The sequence below is a fragment of the Oncorhynchus kisutch genome, linkage group LG26 (genome assembly GCF_002021735.2).
Source record: "Oncorhynchus kisutch isolate 150728-3 linkage group LG26, Okis_V2, whole genome shotgun sequence".
Lineage (NCBI taxonomy): Eukaryota > Metazoa > Chordata > Actinopteri > Salmoniformes > Salmonidae > Oncorhynchus > Oncorhynchus kisutch.
The window spans coordinates 18,076,493-18,098,214 of record NC_034199.2 but is presented as its reverse complement, the minus strand read 5'-3'; the positions used below and the strand labels follow the sequence as shown (position 1 = coordinate 18,098,214).

The following is a 21,722-nucleotide window of genomic DNA, read 5'->3' as shown; positions in this document are numbered from 1 at the left end:
GTTGTGGAGGGACAACTAAAATGACAAATCAAAAATGTTCCAGCCTGGGGTTTGGTGAAATGGAGTGTTAAAGATGGGTTTCCTGTTAATATGAGTGTTTGGAGTTTGAGGTAGATATAGTGAGATCATTATTTACTCCATCTAGAGATGAGACGTTAAAAGCTCCTCCTTCCCTCAATAGAATGTGTGGGAACTTAGCATCCATATGTTATTGTAAGGTCCAGATAAGCACCCTGGCGGGTCATGCCCCCCTCTTGTCCCAGACCAAACCATTGGAGGACACACTGATCCACTTTGATGGCTGTCATACACTACTGTATAGTATAAATAGGCCGGCAAAACACAGCCCTCAGCTCTGTCACACTGTGCACCCGTCATACATTTCAATCACTTATTTAAGGGAAAGGTAAAGGTGGATACCTAGTCAGTTGTACAACTGAATGCCTTCTGAATGCCTTCCGCATTTAACCCAACCCCTTAAGGCACGTGCGGGGGGCTGCCTTAATCGACATCCACATCTTTGACACCCGGGGAACAGTGGGTTAACTGCCTTGCTCAGGGGCAGAACAACATATTTTTTTACCTTGTCAGCTCGGGGACTCGATCCAGCAGCCTTTCAGTTACTGGCTCAACGCTATGTACGGGATGGTGCTGAGTTGAAGGTGTATTAGTTCAACAGTCAGCATATTGTCTGTTCTTTTCAGAGCCATTGTCAACAGGAGATGGACAAGGTGCTGGAGGAGATCTCCAAGATGACCTTCCATGACAACAGGGAACCGCTGGAGGATCTGTACGAGCTCAACTTCCCCAATTGTGACAGAAGGGGCCAATACAATCTCAAACAGGTGAGCCTCTAATCATTGATAAGGTCAATGCAATATACTGCAGCCTCACAGCATATTGGTCAGTGTTGATTTTTCAGTGTAACATTTCTAAAAGGACCACAGTGTTGATGTTAATAACCATTGTTGACTGTGAGATTGTGATTGTGTCTGTTTTACTCTGTGGAGAGTAAAAAAATTCTATCAAAACTATGGCCATCATTATCATTATCCCCAGCATGCTGTACTGCAGGTCGATTTTACATTGATTGATACATTAATCTTATGCTACACAAAGATAAATAACTAACTACTATCAGTTAGGTAGATTTATTGCACCCATTACTGAAATGGTTGTTCTAGTTTAAATGGTTTAGGTAGTCCCCTTTATCAATATTCCCAACCCTGAGTGTCATTAAGGAATGCAGGTTTTGGTTGAATAAAAATTCCAACTGTTGGATGTCATAACTCTGTCTGGATTCCAATAGGAATTACATATCACTTCGCAAGTCAGTATAATGCGACTTGCAGGCCTGTTGTGGCCTGTAAACCAGTAAGTTCCTAACAACCCTATATTGGGGTAAACATGGGCATCAAAGTAAGGCCTTATGATAGTATTCATCTGTAGATTTTGGTTGAAGCTCAATGTTAAATTAAAATGTACTTACTACACCAATATTGTTGATGAAATTTGCAAATCACCTTGATTGTAGGAACGCACTCCCAGCCCCTGGTCATGAGCCATCTGGCCATTTCCGAGAACCGGATTTTCATGAGGGTTGTCAGCATTAGGATGACCCCCCCCCCCCCCCCCCCTCACCTAGCTCAATATCGCGCTATAGGTTAAGAACGAGACTACAGCATCCATAAAGTTAGACTTGCCACCTTTCGGACTGAATACATTTTAGGGGCAACAGTTTTGATTCAATTTATAATTTATCGGTTTCAAGTGCCAAATAGATAAGCAATGATGTGCTATATTTTTGTAGCATTTCTGACAATACTAATATATTTTTCAACCGAATCTCAGAATTCTAACACTGAACAACTCATCAGAAGTGTATTTATTTGTTTATTTATTTGTTTACTCGATTCCCCATTAGCTTTTGCAGAGGCTGCAGCTAATCGTCATGGGGTCCATAAAAAACACAAAACATGAAAAGTAACACTGATATGGCCGAAGACAACTTCCCTCGAGGGACAACGCATTGTATATATGTGATGTTAGAGAAGCTTCCATTGAAGAACACTTTGGGTTCTATTGGATAAATAACTCTCCAACCACGTGATGGCAGGTAATGTAAAGCCAAAACAAGTGAGTTTCTTCAATACCTATGTATGATCAATTACATCAAATGCAGCACTGTAATCTAACAATACAGCTCCAACTATAATCTTACTATCAATGTCTTTTCACTAATAATCTGTCATCTGAGTCAGTCAGTATAAATTGATTGCCCTTCTCTATGTGTATGCTGAGAGTCAGTAGTGAACTTGTTCTCTGAAAAATAGCATTGCATTTGGTCAAACACAATTCTCTCCTTCAGTTTACTAAGAACAGGCAGCAAAATGATTGGGCAGCTGTTAGAGCCAGCAAGGGGTGCTTTACTATTTTTAGGCAGTGGAATTACTTCAAATCAAATTCTTTCACCTCTCCCACACTAACTTGACCAAATTCAAAACAGCAATCCTTCTGTTTCGTTGTTAGATGTTTTTTAGCAAAATATGGTGGTTCATCGTTCGATGTTGTAACTTCACTTTTGAATTTTACCACTTTACCAATGAAATAGTAATTGAAATGATTGGCAATAGCTAAAGGACTCATCAATTTCAATGAACGATGGAAATGAATTGGGTTTTCCTCGCATGGTATAATTCAAGGTACTCCAAAGTATTTTTAGATTGTGTTTTATGTCATTTATCTTGGTTTTGTAATATCATTTATTCTTCATTTTGGTACGTTTAGGTACAACATTTCTCCATTTACAGTTTGTTAACCAATCAGCTGAGCAGCATGACTTGTTTGCCACCTCTTTTCCATAATTTCTTTGAACCATACCATTTTTTTTATTCATCATCAATCCAGAGGGCGCTAAGAGTTCTCACAGTTATTTTCTTAACAGGTGCATACTTGTCAACAATGGGCACAAATACGTTGATAAATACCTCCAGTGCTGTATCCATATTCACTTCCTCATACACATCAGATCAACATAAATGATTTGAACAAAAGAGGCATAAGAAAACATTTAGTAAGATCTCTTTATAAATTGCTTTAGGCCCAACCTTTGGCACGTTGGCTTTCCTTGTTATTGCCACGATGTTATGGCCACTACAGCCAATGGGAACTGGAAAATGCTTGGGTTTCTAACTCCAACAGCGAAGTAATATCTATCAATTTCACAACAATACACACAAATCTAATGTAAAGCAATGGAATTAAGAATATATAAATATTTGGACTAGCAATGTCGGAGCGGCATTGACTAAAATAGAATAGGATACAGTATATACAGTTGAAGTCGGAGATTACATACACCTTAGCAAAATACATTTAAACACAGTTTTTCACAATTCCTGACATTTAATCTTTCGTCAGGATATTGTTGCTTATTGCTTAGGTTTGCCCTTTTCAAACTATCATCACCTGGTGGAGTGGAGCTGTGTTATTTTATTGCAGCTCGCTTGCTGTTGTTAGCTATCTCTTTGAAAATGACTTGCATTAAACTTGTTGCGTTTAAACTTTGGAACACCGCTTAATTTGTGTGCTGAACCTAAAAAAATATGTTTGCAATGCGAAAGGAAGAGTTGTACATTTTGATTGGGAAATCCTACGCCTAATGGTTGTGTTTTTGTATTGTTATGATTGGGACCTACTGTACTGGCTTATTATGTCTGAGTGAATAGGCTGCTTATCCTTTAACACCATGCTGTGTGTGAGTGCTGTCTTTCTATTGGCCCCAGCTATGTGTTTTACAAAAAGTGCACTCACCTGCATCACAAGCCTGTCACACACAACCTTTGATGTGTCACTGTTGTCACTTTTGGTGATAGTGTGATAGTGATGGCGTTAGTCTACCATAGGTTGTGTAAGCAGTGTTGTTGCTGGTAGCATTATCTCTGTGTGAGTGGCAGCCCGAAGCTTGGCTCAGCCTCGGGCCTGTTTGATTCAGCTGGGCGCATTAAATTATACTACCTTTCTGCTATTTTTCTTCATATTTGAGTTTGGTACAACGTGTTGGAAGATTTATTTTTCTCCAGTAGTGATGGTTCTCCACTGCGCAAACATGTCTATAATAGACATGAAGACTGTTACAACTTCTCACGGTCTTCCTTTACTTATAGTGAGCATTCAACCTTCAAACAATTTCCCTACTCTTCCAATCCAATGAATCGAGGAAATTCTGACGATCACGAAAATGTTTGAGGATTTTCTTTAATGAATGGACAGTAATGTTATGAGTAAAGTAGAAAGCCCAGTTTTAATAAGCAATAATATATGAAAGGGATACTTCTGGGTTTTGGCAATAAGGCACTTTATCTACTTCCCCAGAGTCAGATGAACTTGTGGATACCCTTTTTTTTGTCTCTGTGCCCAGTATGAAGGAAGTTATAGTTAGTTTCGCTAGCCAATTCTAACTAGAGTTAGCAAAATGACTGGAAGTCTATGGGTATCTGCTAGCATGCTAGTAGATATCCATAGACTTCCAGTCATTGTGCTAACGCTAGTTAGCATTGGCTCTCGAAACTACCTCTAACTTCTTTCATACTGGACATCCCAAAGTATCCCTTTAATGATTCATGATATAGCCTGGTGAAGTGGTTTTATGCACTCACTGAATGGAAGCTGATAATTATGAATGTTTTACTCTGCTAGTCTTGGAAAGAAATTATGAGTTCTCACTGTCCGAGACAGAGTCAAGGCAAAGTAAAAATGTATATGACACAGAGACAAGATCAAGACATTCAATATGTGGTCTTTAGACTGGACTCGGGTACTACAACACTGATATTTAGGCTTGGAATGACATGTGGCCCATTGTTTACCTTATCATCAATGACATGTGGCCCATTGTTTACCTTGTTACCTGGCAACAACAAGGGTGTTTCAAAGAGCTGTCAGTCAAGGCGAGCTCATGATTATAAGCTCCCTGCCCACTCAGCCTGTTCGTTCAGGCTCCCTGATAGTTACAGATAAGAGAAAAGGTACAATTTCTTCAATTCTGAGCATTTAAATAGCATAAAAATATTATGGGTGATGTTTTGGTAATTTAAAGGCTATTTTTACTTGGGAAATAAGATGACTGTGCAGGACCATTAACTCAACTCATACTGTTAAAAAGGGTAGTATAATCTGCACGCACACACACTGTACACAAGCACATACACACGCACGCACACACATTTATTTTCAAGAATGCCTTGAAAGGCAGAGTCAGTGGGTAGAGGCCCAGCAGGAAAGTATGCCCCCTTTATCCACCACCATCCCTCACACACACTCTCACCCGCCCCATGCCCGAGAATGGGGCGATTTTTGTCAACATGGGGGCGACAGCGTCTGTATCCAGAGTTACAAGGTAATAAAACTGTTTTCAGGCAGACCTTGAGAAGATTTCCACACTAAGTCGAAACAATGTTTCCCAATGAGGCTTTTCCCAGTTTCCTCTGCAAGCTTGTCTTTGCTGCTGGAAGGACCCACTTATTTTTAGAATGTGGTCAAAACAATGATATGACATATCTGCATCCTGAAAATGCTTCATTTAGGCATCTGTGTGAGGTAAAATGAGGACAGGGGAGAAAGAGAGTGAGAGAGAGAGATAGAGAGAGAGAGAGGCAAATGAGGGCATTGTTTTGATGACAAAACTCTTTGGTTCCCAGGGCTCAAAAAACACTGCACCTCCAACAACACTTAATCGTTCGGTAATCATTTTGTTCCTCTCGCAATTACTGTAACTGTCACTTTTTGTTCTTTCTCATTGAAGGAAAAAATGGAAAGTGTGTTTTTTTTCTCTCTCCTCCCCTAAGGCCCTGTCCCCGTGGTCCTTTCTTGCGTGGCCTAAGAAGTGTCCAGTTAAATCAGTTCAATTATAACCTCATTCTCGGGATAGGGGGGAAGGGTCTCAATGGGGGGTCCGAGGCCAGCTAGCATGCTGGAGGGGACAGAGGGGGGATGGGAGGATGGGGAGGTGGGAATGTCCCGAGGATGGGCTGTTATTGCGGGCGGGAGCCCTACCCATCCACCTCATCTCAGCCAATCCAAATTCAAACCCCCTCCTGTTATGCCGCCTACGCCCCCCCCCCCCCCCCAACGCCCCATCTCTGACTGTATCCAGTGCCTGATTAAACCCCCACCTCTCCCCCCTCACCCACCACCCTTCTCTCTCTCATTTCCCCCTCGTGTGTTCCAGTGCCACATGTCCACCCACGGTCAGCGGGGCGAGTGCTGGTGCGTTAACCCCTTCACGGGTGTCCAGATCACCCAGTCCACGAGGGTGCGGGGGGACCCCAAATGCAGCCAGTATGTGGAGGAGCAGGAGATGGCGACTGGGACACTGCCCACTGTTGTCCTCCCTATGGCAGAGACATAGCAGAGCTTCACCCACATCCAGATATCCCCGACGGTGGAAAGGTCCAACTTGACTGACAGCTGATATTGTTGTCATGTGCATGGGTTTCTTTCTATGTAGCCGACATGTTTTTGTTTAAGTGTGTGTATAGGGGGGGGCGGGGGCGGGGGGGGGGGGGGGGGGGTTGTCTTTATATGTTTATGTGTGCGTGAGAGGGACAGATAACGAGTACTTCTCTTGTCTTAGGACAGGTCTCCCGTGTGAAAAAGATTTGCGCAAATGGAGATGTTTGATAAATGGGGTGTGAGAGCAAGGCAAGGATATTATCCATGCTACAATTCAAAGCAGGTTTCATGAATATGTATTTACTGTGCGGGCATACGCACTGTACATGCGTGTGTGCCTGCCTGCTTGATTGCTCGTGTGTGTGTGTGGGTGTGTCTGTATATGTGTGTGTGTGTTTGACTGGCTGTGTCCCCTGCTATTCATAGGGCTAGGTGCTGCGAGTAGCATGGATCCCGGAGCTAACACTATGCTAATCACGGGGCTGTCACTGCATCTGGTTCAATTGGTGTATCAGGCGGCATATAACCTCCCATTTATGCAGCTGCTTGCCTTCCATGCCACGTTCCACATCTATTTATTCAACCTTTCTCTCATCACACTAGTCAATATGTGTGGTGGACTAACAAAGCCTCACATTAAGCCCTTGACATATAGAAGAGCTGTACCAAACTAACGAACCATGGGTGACACTTTATTTTGGTGTCTACATACAATGCACACTAATCTGTTGTTAGTGCATCATTCCAATGATGATGATGTACTTATATGCTAATGCTAGTTTGAATGGTTGGAAACACTTTACCTTAATAACCTATACCGCCACACTCTATTACCAACGCTATTACACAGCAGTTCCTATGTAACTACAATGTTGTTACTACAGTTACTACTGTGTAGTTACATAGGTAGGCTACAGAAGCAACTTAAGGTACTCTGCTACCAAATTGTTTCGTGTTAATCAAAGTGTTCCAGATTTTTCTGCAGGGTAACTGTAATGTTAATGATTTCTCTTCTTCAAATACACATTCTTCTGTCCTCTCCTCGTTCTGATAAACAGTCTCATGTTTTTGTTATTGATATAGCTCTGTCCTTTAAAGATATTCCAAGAAATAGCCTGTGCATGAATGTATCCTCTTGGTCCCTCACATCAGCAAGGTTAAGTCATTTATGTTCAAATAACTTTCATCTTTTGAGTATTCCTTGATTAGTTCATCAAATGTAGGTACATCTCTTGTTGAATAAAATGTCTGAATAAAATGTACCCAACCAAGCTCTGTCTCTCGCTCTCTCTCTCTCTCTCTCTCTCTTCTACTATTTTCTACTCTGCCTTCTTCTTTATCCTTCACCTCATGTGTCCTCTCCCCCTTGTTGATCCTCCAGAATTCTGACCCCCTCCTCTCTCCCTTTCTCCAATCTATCCATCTTCTGCACTCTCTTCGTCCACTCCTCCCACCTCTCTACCAATGTTGTTCCATGATGACACCAGTCTGCAGTGGAATTGGTGTGGTGGTTTGTGTGTGTCTCTTTGCCCTCTGGTACTGTCATGCATCCTGCCCATGTGGTGATGCCCCTGGCAAAGGGTGGTGTGGGTGGTCAAAGGGAAAGGTGTATGGGGATCGGTGGTGGTATGAAAAAGAGGGTGTGTGGGGGGGGGGGGGGGGGGGGGGTGTTGCGGGTTACTAATGAAGTGTTGACAGTGGTGAGAGATTAGAACCCAGGGCTGACATTGACAAATGTGATACTAAGTGGGTTAAAGTGTCTATAAATAAACATAGGTTCCCAAATGTATGTCCGCTATGCCAACGTTGAGGCCTGGCTGCTACACCTCCAGTCCACACACTGCTAGGCAGAGGGCGAACTGAGAGAAGGGAGGTGAGGGTTGGTGGGAGGAGGAGGAGGAGGAGGGTCTTGCACTTGTGTGTCCTATCCAACCCTGGATCTGAATTTCCCATACTTTTCTATGGGCTCTTTCCACAATGCTGAGAGCCAACCACTGACTGTCTTAGATGGCCCACTGACCGAATGAAGATATGAATACAAACATGCAAGCATGTCATACCATATCAACTTTTCAAAGATTTACAACTAAAACATTAAAAGAAAGGACAAACTAATGTGTGAGACTGTCGTTATGGAAAAAACACAATTCTTGGTGATCACTTGAAATGGTCCAAAAACACGTTTTCATATGACCACATGATATTATTTAAAGCAAATGTGATAACATGTGACATGTAAAGCAACATGTGATAACATGAAACTACATGTGAAAACATGTGAAGTGTTCCAAAAATACATTTTCACATGTGAAGTCATGTGTTTTTTCTGTAAGCCAACATGTGACTGGGCTTTGACCTTATGACATTATGTGTTACCAGTCTGCCAGCAAGGTGCCACACCAGTCACAATGCATCATCAACCATGGCACTCTCCATGTGGAACTGGAGCTAGTATTTTCATATTTCCTTTTTGTTACTGTTTTCGTAGAGTAAATTAGTTGTGCTTAGTATGATTTCAGTGCTTTGAGGATGTTGGCAGTTCGTTTCCTGTATAGATCCCTCTGTGCCCTCTGGTAGTGCACTAAATTTAACGGTAGTTTGAGGCTGGCCTACTTTGAAAACAAAGAGAAACCAATCCCTGTGGTTTTTGGGTATATTGATTTGTCAGAGTGGGCTAAAGTGGGTGGTGTGTGTGTTGGTGGAGTGTGTGTGCCGGTGTGTGAAGAAGGGGTAGGTTTGGCTAAGAGTGTGCATATGTATGCGTTCTTGGGGGGGGAGTGGTTTAGCACAGAGTGGAGTGAGTGTTTACCATATGCTGCAGAGCAGGTCCTTGGGTTTGGAGAAGCTCACTCTGGGTGACAGAGGGAATTCTCTGAAGCAAAGCAAAGCACCATGTGCACTGCCAAGAACATTCACCGGGTGTTCTCCTTCCTTGTTTTTACTTCATGTTTAATTTTAAGGTAGCACCTTCTAGCATTCTTTCTGATTTGCGGAAGATATACTGAACAAAAATAGAAACGCAACATGAACTAATTTCATATAAGGAAATCAGTCATTTGAAATACATTCATTAGGCCTTAATCTACGGATTTCACATGACTTGGACGGGGTGCAAGGGTACGCCTGGGAGAGCATAGGCCCACCCACTTAGGAGCCAGGCGCACCCACTGGGAAGTCAGGCCTAGCCAATCAGATTAGTTTTTCCCCACAAAAAGGCTTTATTGCAGACAGAAATCGCTCCACAGTTTCATCAGCTGTCCGGGTGGCTGTTCTCAGACAATGTCGCAGGAGAAAAAGACGGATGTGGAGGTCCTGGGCTGGTATGGTTACACGTAGTCTGTGGTTGTGAGGCCGGTTGGACGTACTGCCATTTTCTCTAAAACGACATTGGAGGCGGCTTATGGTAGACAAATGAACATTCAGTTCTCTGGCAATGGCTCTGGTGGAAATACCTGCAGTCAGCATGCCAATTCTACGCTCCCTTAAAACTTGAGACATATCTAGCATTGTCTTGTATGACAAAACGGAACATTTAAGAGTGCCCTTTTATTGTCCCCAGCACAAGTTGCACCTGTGTAATGATCATGCCATCAGCTTCTTGATATGTCACACCTGTCAGGTGTATGGATTATCTTGGCAAATGAGAATTGCTCACTAACAGGGATGTAAACAAATTTGTGCACAAAATTTGAGAGAAATACATTTGTTTGTGCGTATGGAAAATGTCTGGGATCTTTTATTTCAGCTCATGAAACATGGAACTAACACTTTACATGTTACGTTTATATTTTTGTTCAGTATATATGCAGTATTTTATAAACTGTTGATGTGGAATATTGAAAGATGTGGAACATCATGCTTCACTGAATGTGTCAAAATTAATTTTGGTTGGCCACCCGAGTGGCGCAGCGGTCTGCGGCGCACAATTGGCCCAGCATCGTCCGGGTTAGGGGAGGGTTTGGCCGGTTGGCATGTCCTTGTCCCACCGCGCTCTAGCGACTCCTGTGGCAGGCAGGGCGCATGCACGCTGACATGGTGTTTCCTCCAAAACATTGGCTGGCTTCCGGGGTAAGTGGGCAGTGCGGCTCGGCTGGGTCGTGTTTCGGAGGATGCACAGCTATCGACCTTGGCCTCTCCCAAGTCCTAATGGGAGTTGCAGCGATGGGACAAGACTGTAACTACCAATTGGATACCACGAAAATGGTTACATTTTTTGGGGGGGGTTTGTTAACATTTTCACTGTAACATCTCACAACAAAACATTAACCCAACTCTGACTGTTTTACTCTAGGATGAGATTTGATCAGATGTTCTGGGATTTACAGATGTTAGTTATACAGGAACAGCATTGGGGGATAGTGCGCTTTAAAGGAGTGTCTCTTTTTTTATGCAAATGGGTGTTATAGAAGGGTCCAGGCACTTTTTTGCAATTTCACTTGTGTTAGAGAAAATTTCCCCAACCAACAATTTATTTCCTCATCCTCGTTGTACAGTACGGGGGCTCCGAAAACATGAACATAGGCTCTAGAAAAGCCCAAATAAGCGCAAATTCTCAGTATAGTGATGCAGGTCATTGTTGTACACATGAAATTGTGTCATTCAGAACTTTATCTGCAACGTTGTATTCCATTTTGTTGCGACTGGAGCGATTACCGCTCTGTCCATTCTAGCAGCGGGTTACACATCGAAATAAACAGCTCGATAGGGAAACTGTCTCGAGTCGCACAAAATGAAATATCGAGTTGCATATAAAGTTCTGAATGGCACAATTTCATGTGTTTTTTGGGCATTTGTTAATGGGTTTTTTTGGAGCCCACATACTGTACAAGAAGGATAAGGAAGTTAATCGCTGGTTGTGGTGAGATTCTCAAAAACAAGTAAAATCTCAAAAAAAGGGTCTTGGACCCTTCTATAACATGTAATTTACCTCAACAATCGAGATATGGTTGTAAAAAAGAAAACTCCCATGCTGCGCATTCCTCAAATCGCCTTTCATCTTTATTCCAAATGGAGAAGAACCCCTATTACCCTTTGAGAGATGGAGAGAGTAGTACATGTAGGAGAACACAAGCAGTAATTTGGTATTTGTAGGTCTTGTAGTAAAATATCGGGGTGATTCAAAGCATATTACCTCCAAGGTCTGTGTTTCATTTGTCTTGCCGTTATTAATTATTTTTTTGACTCTCTTATCTACACATATCACGATGTCCTGAACTTGGGAAGCTCTCCGAAAGTGAGGCTGGTTTCAGATTGAGTAGTACTGAGGAATTGAGATGAAATCTGTTTATTAATTCCATCAGTTATTAGAACGTTATTCAATACTGCTAAGCACATTTTAGCAGACCGACATTATATACGTTTCACAAAACCCCCTGTGCGACTTTGTGGGCCGATAAACCTTTGAAACCTCAAATACTTGGCATGAATCACCTTGTTCTAGGACAGGTTTGGTGTAGTGAGGCCCTTGTTGCGATTATATGTAGCCATCCATAATTGTTGGCCTAATACTGTAATAAAAGGGGCATGAATGCTTTGAAGCCCTAAGTGCACTTGTCAGTGTCTTTGAAGGCAATAGTAATTGTCATGTTCACTATCTCACAAATCAAATCCTCTACACATGTTCCTTCTCCACAGAGTCTACCCGGCTTCCCTCTTATATTACTGATGCCTTGATCCGACTATACAGGGGAACAAAGTTGCCAAGTCCTCCTCCCTCAGTGTCTGTGTGCCGACGCTGCGTCAATCACACACATCTGAAGTTGGTCAAGTCCTTGTGTCCCCAACATCCCTGTCTCGTCATGTTGTTTCCTGGAAGTCGTCGGCAAACAATTCCCCTTACACCCTCTCATTCTCCCCCAAAACCGAAAAAAGCCAGACTACCTTCAGAGGAAGGTGTGTGATAGATGAGCTGATAGTACCCTCCTCTTTTTCGTTATTGAGCCCAAAAATGTTCTCTCTCTCTCTGTGTGTGTGTGTGTGTGTGTGTGTGTGTGTGTGTGTGTGTGTGTGTGTGTGTGTGTGTGTGTGTGTGTGTGTGTGTGTGTGTGTGTGTGTGTGTGTGTGTGAGAGAGAGAGAGAAAGAGAGAGAGCGAGAGAGTCAGAGAGCAACAACTTATAACACAGCTCAATAACTTTGTCCTTCGAAAACTTTGACTTGGCATAACTGCCATTTCTTCCATATACTGTTAGCCGTTTTTATTTCATCAGTAACTTACCATTTTAATCAACACTATGATACTGTATACACTGAATACAGTAGATTACCGTAGAATGCACAGTAAAATACTGTTAATTTGTTTTACAGCAAACTAAGATCTTTCTGTAATTTCCATAGTGCATTTTGGGGAAAAGTTGTCAGTGGGAAAGAGTCTCTTGCTCATTAATGTTGAGATGTGTCTGTTACTTGAACTCTGTTGTCATGACGTTGGCCTGGGGGTAGGTTTATGACCGTCATAAATACCTCTTTCCCCCTTTTTCCTCTCTCTACCCTACTGATGTTACATTTGCAAAATCCTTGGTTAACATAGAGATTCTGGGAACATCAGATGGTGGGGGGAAATGAGGGGGGGAAATGAACTATATTCTGGTAATCCGACCAATGGAACATATGCGGTGGTACTTAATGAATATGATGTCAGTTCGGTTGTCATCTGAGACATTCTCATCAATGATAAGATGACATAAACTCTACAGTGGAAAGTCTACACATCAGAGTTATCGGATTCACATGGAATTGTTGTTCAATTTAAATGTTTGAATATGAAATTATGAGATTTGGGTTTTCATAAGTTGGGCTCTGCTCAATCAGTGGCCCGCCCCTGTGAAGGGACATGGGCTATAAAACTTTTCAAACACACCCTCCTCTCCCTTCCTATATAAGCCCTTGACGACAAGGTAACCTCCTGTTCCGAGGACGTGAGGACCACAGTCCGATGTCAGAATGGTTCAGATAATAACTACAGAACAAAGCCAACATCAGCGTGAGCTTTGGTTGCGAATGGTATGAACTTTGAACTCTTATTCACTACAAAAGTGATACCTCCTAGCCGCTGAGTAAGCAACAGCCGCTGCAAATGAGGGTTAGGAAGGAACAGACAGAGTATCCCGTCTACCACACAACGACGTTACAACGTATTCAATTTACCAGCAGAGATATTCTTCAAAGGACACAGGACTCGGTTGGGCAACACGGCCTTCCATCTACCACCAACCTACCGAAGCACAGTTCAGAGTAAATATTTTTTGCATTTTTCTTTTTCCAAACGTGCGGTATTTTACAATGCACAAGATACTGTATTTACGATAGCACAGCTTCGCCCTTTGTTCCTCAGGCAACCCGCTCTTTCACTTTCACCCAGCCCCTTTTCTTTTGTGTAACAAGCTGTCATATCTGTTCCGCCCGCTAGGGACATTTTCCTTTATGACGTCATTTGTAATCAAGTTATGATTTAATTATGTGTATGTGTAATTCTGTGTGATTAGTTAGGTATTTAGTAAATAAATAATTAAACCCAATTTTGTGTTGCTGATTCAACTTGTTAGCCAGGGTTCGTGCAGATAACTAAGAATTTACAACTTTCAGATGAGACTGAATTAAGATGACGATTAATATTGACTGCTATTGATGTTGTCACGAATATTACCGAAGGTGGCTCCCCTTCTTGTTCGGGTGGCGCTCGGCGGTCGTCGTTGCCGGTCTACTAGCTGCCACTGATCCTTTGTTCCGTGTTCGTTTGGTTTCACCTGTTCATTGTTTGGTTGTTTGGGTGGTATTATTTAAGTTTGTTTAGCCCGCTTCTGTTTGTGCATGCTTGTTCTTCTGTATTTGTGAGAGGCGTTAGTGTTTTGTTTACCTAAGGGTACTTATTGTAGTAATAGTGCGTTTCTTTTTGATTTTGGACATTAAAACGTGTTTTTTCCCGCATCCTTTGCTCTCTGCACCTGACTCCACACCCATTCACTCATTGAGCGTTACAGATGTAAAATATTACTAGGTCTTTAAGAGTTTTTTCGGGAAGATAACAGCTCTATAAATATTATTTTGTGGTGCCCGACTCTCTAGTTAATTACATTTACATGATTAGCTCAATCAGGTAATATTAATTACAGAGAAATTATATTATAGAATAGCATGGCATATCACTGAATCCGGCATAGCCAAAGACACGACACTGTGAATCATTTAACTGGGCTGGAATCTGAGGTGCAGTTAACTCTAATGATCTTATCATCTGCAGCAGAGGTAACCTTTCCTGTGGCGGTCCTCATGAGAGCCAGTTTCATCATAGCTCTTGATGGTTTTTGTGACTGAAAATTTCCGAATTGACTGACCTTCATGTCTTAAACTAATGACGGACTGTCGTTTCTCTTTGCTTAATTGACATGTTCTTGCCATAATATGGACTTGGTCGTTTACCAAATAGGGCTATCTTCTGTTTACCAACCCTACCTTGTCACAACATCACTGATTGGCTCAAATGCATTAAGAATGAAAGAAATTCCACAAATGAACTTTTAACAAGGCACACCTGTTAAATGAAATGCATTCCAGGTGACTACATCATGAAGCTAGTTGAGAGAATGCCAAGAGTGTGCAAAGCTGTTATCAAGGCAAAGGGTGGCTACTTTGAAGAATCTCAAATATATTTTGATTTGTTTAACCATTTTTTGGTTACTACATGATTCCATATGTACTATTTCATAGTTTTGATGTCTTCCCTATTATTCTACAGTGTAGAAAATAGTAAAAATAAAGAAAAACCCTTGAATGAGTAGGTGTGTCCAAACTTTTAACTGGTAGTGTATATCATAAAATAAGTTGTTGTAATTACAATTATTTTGAAAACCAATGCATACCGAACTACAACAACATTTTCCGTAACGGTTACAGAAAACGTTTAGTTTCTCTGATTTATCAACCTTGAATGCACTGACTGTACATTTCTAAGGACAACCTCAATACTGTTTACCCCTTAACAAGCTCTGCCACTCAAACATCCCCTCAATTTCTATGGGGGCTGTGACTAAGGGTTTCCCAAAGTCGGTCCTGGTCCCAGAAGAATACCACCTTGTCTAGCCTATTTTGTTTTGTCGGGATTTGGAGTTTACCAAATTTCATAGCACCTGGTTTATGACTGTGATGTCTCACCTAGCTATCTTCAGATGAATGCACTTACTGTAGGTCGCTCTGGATAAGTGCATCTGCTAAATAACAAACATTCACATTATTTGGCGTGGGCGTCTGTGTGTGCGCCCATGTGTGTGGACCTTCGTTTCAGTGTGTGTGTGTGTGTGTGTGTGTGTGTGGGTGTGTGTCTACGAGTCATATAAAGGTTAATTTTTCAAAACATGATGGGGCTCCTTAGGCTACCCTTTCCCCATTTGAATAGCAAAGTTAGTGCCGCCAGAGTTCTGCCCCCTTGAAGTTAGTTCAAACCCCATGTTAAATGACTTCCTAGTTCCTGGGCAATCTCTTTGATTTGTGTTGAAAACCAGGTGACTCACCCCCGGGCAGGCCTTTAATAAAGTAATATCCTGTATTCTATTTTCATCCTGTGGGCCCTCGTCTTAGTCTGCAAGCTTTATTAGTAACACGCTGACAATATTGGTCCAACTAATAATTTTTGTTCAAGACCAAATGCTATCATCCTAAATAATCCACCTTTCTTTTACTACTGGTATACTTCAAGGGGCCGATTCAGATTTAGGAATGTATGTCTTTTGTTACACACAACCTTCCTACACACTTCTCAGTATTTGGTATTCAGATTTACCTTATTCAGTCATGTAACAAGCTCTGCAGGTGTGGCGACCTTGCGCGCGCTGAATACATTTACAATGCCTTGCAAAATAATTCATCCCTGTCACGTCCTGACCTTAGTTCCTTTTGTATGTCTCTATTTTAGTTTGGTCAGGGCGTGAGTTGGGGTGGGCATTCTATGTTTTGTTCTTGTGTTTATATTTCTATGTGTTTGGCCTGGTATGGTTCCCAATCAGAGGCAGCTGTCAATCGTTGTCTCTGATTGAGAACCATACTTAGGTAGCCTGGTTTCCCACTTTTGTTTGTGGGTGGTTATTTTCCGTTTCAGTGTTTTCACCATAAGGGACTGTTTCGGTTTTCCTTTATTCTCTTGTTCGTTTGTTTTCTGTGTTCAGTGTAATAAATATGATGAACACTTACCACGCTGCATATTGGTCCGATATTTCCTACTCCTCCTCAGAAGAGGAAGACGGCAACCGTTACAATCCCCCTTGGCTTTTTTCCAATTCTGTTACATTACAACCTGTAATTTAAATAGATTTCTATTTGGATTTCATGTAATGGACATACACAAAATAGTCCAAATTGGTGAAGTGAAATGAAAAAAATAACTTGTTTAAAAAAATTCAAAAAAATTCCAAACTTAAGATTGCTGAGTGTATAAGTATTCACCCACTTTGCTATGAAGTCCCCAAATGAGATCTGGTGCAACCAATTACCTTCAGAAGTAACATAATTAGTTAAATAAAGTACATCAGTGTGCATTCTAAGTGTCACATGATCTCAGTATATATATACACCTGTTCTGAAAGGCCCCAGAGTCTGCAACACCACTAAGCTGGGGGCACCACCAAGCAAGCAGCACCATGAAGACCAAGGAGCTCTCCAAACAGGTCAGGAACAAATTTGTGGAGAAGTACAGATCAGGGATGGGTTATAAAAAAATATCAGGAACTTTGAACATCCCACGGAACACCATTAAATCCATTATTAAAAAATGAAAAGAATATGGCACCACAACAAAGCTGCCAAGAAAGGGCCGCCCACCAAAACTCACGGACCAGTCAAGGAGGGCATTAATCAGAGAGGCAACAACGAGACAAAGATAACCCTGAAAGAGCTGCAATGCCCCACAGCGGAGATTGGAGTATCTGTCCATAGTACCAATTCAAGCCGTACACTCCACAGAGCTTGGCTTTAGGGAAGAGTGGCCATAAAAAGCCATTGCTTAAAGAAAAAAATAAGCAAAACTCGTTTGGTGTTCACCAAAAGGCATGTGGAAGACTCCTCAGACATATGGAAGAAGGTACTCTGGTCAGAGGAGACTAAAATTGAGCTTTTTGGCCATCAAGGAAAACGCTATGTTTCGTGCAAACCCAACACCTCTCATCACCCGAGAACACCACGATTTTCATCAGCAGGGACTGGGAAACTGGTCAGAATTGAAGGAATGATGGATGACACTAAATATAGGGAAATTCTTGAGGGAAACCTGTTTCAGTCTTCCAGAGATTTGAGACTGGGATGGAGGTTCACTTTCCAGCAGGACAATGACCTTAAGCATACTGCTAAAGCAACACTCGAGTGGTTTAAGGGGAAACATTTAAATGTCTTGGAATGGCCTAGTCAAAGCCCAGACCTCAATCCAATTGAGAATCTGTGGTATGACTTAAATATTGATGGGACACCAGCGGAACCCATCCAACTTGAAGGAGCTGGAGCAGTTTTGCCTTGAATAATGGGCAAAAATTCCAGTGGCTAGATGTGCCAAGCTTATAGAGACATACCCCAAGAGACTTGCAGCTGTAATTGCTGCAAAAGTTGGCTTTACAAAGTATTGACGGGGGGGTGTTGAAAAGTTATGCACACTCATGTTTTCATTTTTTTGTTCTTATTTCATGTTTGTTTCACAATAAAAAAAAGATTTAGCATCTTCAAAGTGGTAGGCATGTTGTGTAAATCAAATGATACAAACCCCCCAAAAACCATTTTAATTCTAGGTTGTAAGGCAACAAAATAGGGAAAATCCCAAGGGGGATTTTTGAATACTTTCGCAAGCCACTGTAATTAAATCACTGGCCAACAGATTTTCTCATAAATAAGGTTTCAGAGTTTTCATAGAATAGGGTTTTCAGTACATGTTTCTTAATAACCCCGTCAGTCTGGAGATTCCAGCAAAAATGGGCTTTTCATTTATAGAGTGCATTTGCAAAGTACTCAGACTCTTTTACTTTTTCCACATTTTGTTACTTTACAACCTTATTCTAAAATGGATTAAATCGTTTTCCCCCCTCATCAATCTACACTCAATACGCCATAATGTTAAAGGAAAGACTGCTTTTTAGAAAATTTAGCAAAGTTATGAAAAAATATTGGAAATATTACATTTACATAAGTTTTCAGACCCTTTTCTCAGTAGTTTGTTGAAGCACCTTTGGCAGTGATTAGAGCCTTGATTATTCTTGGGTATGATGCTACAAGTTTGGCACACATGTATTTGGGGAGTTTCTCTCATTTTTCTCTGCAGATCCTCTCAAACTCTGTCAGGTTGGAGGAGGAGCGTCACTACACAGCTATTTTCAGGTCTCTCCAGAGACTTTTGATCGTGTTCAAGTCCGGGCTCTGGCTGGGCCACTCAAGGAAATTCAGACTTGTCCCGAAGCCACTCCTGTGTTGTCTTCACTGTATGCTTAGGGTCGATGTCCTGTTGGAAAGTGAACCTTCACCCTAGTCTGAGGTCCTGAGCAGGTTTTCATTCAACGATCTCTCTGTACTTTGCTCTGTTCATCTTTCCCTCGATCCTGACTAGTCTCCCAGTCCCTGCTGCTGAAAAACATCTCTTTAGCATGATGCTTTTATCACCATGCTTCACCGTAAGGATGGCGTCAGGATTCCTCTGGGTGTGACGTTTGGCAGTCAGGCCAAAGCTTCCAATCTGAATTTCATTAGACCAGAGAATTGTGTTTCTCCTTTAGGTGCCTTTTGGCAAACTCCAAGCAGGTTGTAATTTGCCTTTTACTGAGCAGTGGCTTTCATCTGGCCCCTCTACCATAAATGCCTGATTGGTGGACTGCTGCAGAGATGTTTCTCCTTCAGGAGCTCTATCAGAGTAACAATCTGGTTCTTGGTCACCTCCCTGACCAATGCCCTTCTTCCATGATTGCCCACGTTGGGCCGGCCGGCCAGCTCTAGGAAGAGTCTTGGTAGTTCCAAACTTCTTCCATTTAAGAATTATGGAGGCCACTGTGTTCTTGGGGAAATTCAATGTTGCAAACCCAAATTCCTCAGATCTGTGCCTCGACACAATCCTGTCTCAGAGCTCTACGGACAATTCCTTCGACCTCTTGGCTTGGTTTTTGCTCTGACTTGCAATGGGACCTTATATAGACAGGTGCGTGCCCTTCCAAATCATGTCCAATCAATTGAATTTACCACAGATGGATTCCAATCAAGTTGTAGAAACATCTTAAGGATGATCAATGGAAACAGGATCCACCTGAGCTCAATTTCAAGTCTCATAGCAAATGTTCTGAATACTTATGTAAATAAGGTATTACATTTTTTACTTTATACAGTTGTAAAAATATCTAAAACCCTGTTTTTGCTCACCTTTTCATAGATAGCTTTTAATAGGTTGTAGTTCAAACCATTCAGACTCCACATAAATTTTTGTATAAAAGACCCTCCCTCCCTATATTGAATATATTGAGAGAATGGGTTCAGAATATTAGGGATCAGTGAATGAAAACCATTTAAATATATGTATTTTCATCTCTGTTTCACCACCAATTGGTAGATTGTAAAATACTCTGATCTTACAGATTATTTAGGTTTAGGAAAGCAGTCATGAATCATAAAAAACAAGTTTGGAGAGCCTTTACGCATGAAAGAAAGGAAACAGTGTTGTGATTATTTCAGAAAAATGCCACATTCAGTTTTTTAAATTTAATTAGCCAAGTCATTTACGACCAAATTCTTATTTACAATGACGGCCTACACCGGCCAATTCTGCTCCCCCTATGGGACTCCCAATCCCAGCCGGTTGGGATACAGCCTGGATTCGAACCACGGTGTCTGTAGTGAACCCTCTAGCACTGAGATGCAGTGCCTTAGACCCCTGCACCACTCGGGAGCCCAAAGCCTGAGCTGTTGTTCAACCCATGGTAATGTTGGAAAATGTGTTTACATAGAATTACAATAGGGCGTATAGTGTACAATAGTGGACTATACACTCGTCTATTGCCTGCACTAACCATGGAATTGTGTGATGACACAGCCAAGTAATGAACCATGCGTCGGGTTCAAACTGTTATGGCTTGGTCAGTGCTCTGCTCCATAACAATTTAATTAGCCTACTTGTTACTAATGATCCTCATCAATAATAAAATGTATTTCCTCAAGTGGTATTGATGTGAGATCTAAAAGTGTGATGGACAACAAACTGAGGAGTGCTGCTAATGGAAAAAGAATGGTTTCCGCCTTATAAGCTTGTTCTCTTCTCCTCCCCAAACAGCAACATCTCTACTCAGTTACGTTGGGAACAGGATTTGTCTCACCGCACTACCGTGGAATGCATTATGGAAAAACACAACAGCAATGTCCAATTGTGTAAGGTATAAAATTAATAAAATGAAGATCTTACATAGGGCTTATATTATATATTATATTACATAGGGCTTATATTATATATTATATTACATAGGGCTTATATTATATATTATATTACATAGGGCTTATATTATATATTATATTACATAGGGCTTATATTATATATTATATTACATAGGGCTTATATTATATATTATATTACATAGGGCTTATATTATATATTATATTACATAGGGCTTATATCATATATTATATTACATATTACCGCACAGGTTGAAAAAAAGGGATCAAAGCCTTTCAGATTTGTCTTGGCGTGGCTGTGGTGAGGTTGGTACACTAATGAGTATGTTCTGGAAATGTCCAGCCGTCAAAAGATTTTGGACTGAGGTCCAATATGATATGTTGTCTGGAATTTTGAATCTATATATCCCAATATGTCCTGCAGTGTGCTTGCTAGGAAGTAGGGTGGACAATATCCAACCTAGAATCATGCAACACATAATTGCACTGGCCTTCCTATCAGTCAAACGAACAATACATATGAATCGGAAAGAGTGTAAACCGCAGTGCTTCAGCATGGACATTTGACTACTGTCAGGTCACACAGGATGCCTGGCTTGCTGTGGTAGGGCTCGCTGGGTATCCTGTGTTTCCTGGTTGGACCCAGGCTACCTACCCTCGACCTCCCCCATCTATTGTTTATTGTCATGTTTGGATGTTTGTTGTCACTATGTTGTTGTTTTTGTTCTTTGTAAATGGAAAATAAAGAATACATAAAAAATAAAAATAAAACGACTGATCCTCAGCAACAACCACACAGCCATGACTTTTACAGAGGAAGTAAGGTAAACTAAGCAATGTAATTAAATGGAATGATAATGTAAGCTATACCAACTGAAGG

At 41.5% G+C, this 21,722-nt stretch overlaps 1 protein-coding gene across 1 annotated transcript in view; it reads left to right on the top strand.

Moving 5' to 3' along the window:
• LOC109871277 (insulin-like growth factor-binding protein 2-B) overlaps positions 1-6,529 on the top strand; it is a 19,946-nt gene extending 13,417 nt beyond the window's left edge. Inside the window, exons 3-4 of the mRNA XM_020462099.2 lie at positions 705-845; positions 6,230-6,529. Of these exons, the coding sequence (XP_020317688.2) occupies positions 705-845; positions 6,230-6,409 (321 nt within the window). The 3' untranslated portion in view covers positions 6,410-6,529. The remainder of the gene's footprint in view (positions 1-704; positions 846-6,229) is intronic.
• Positions 6,530-21,722: the final 15,193 nt, after the last annotated feature.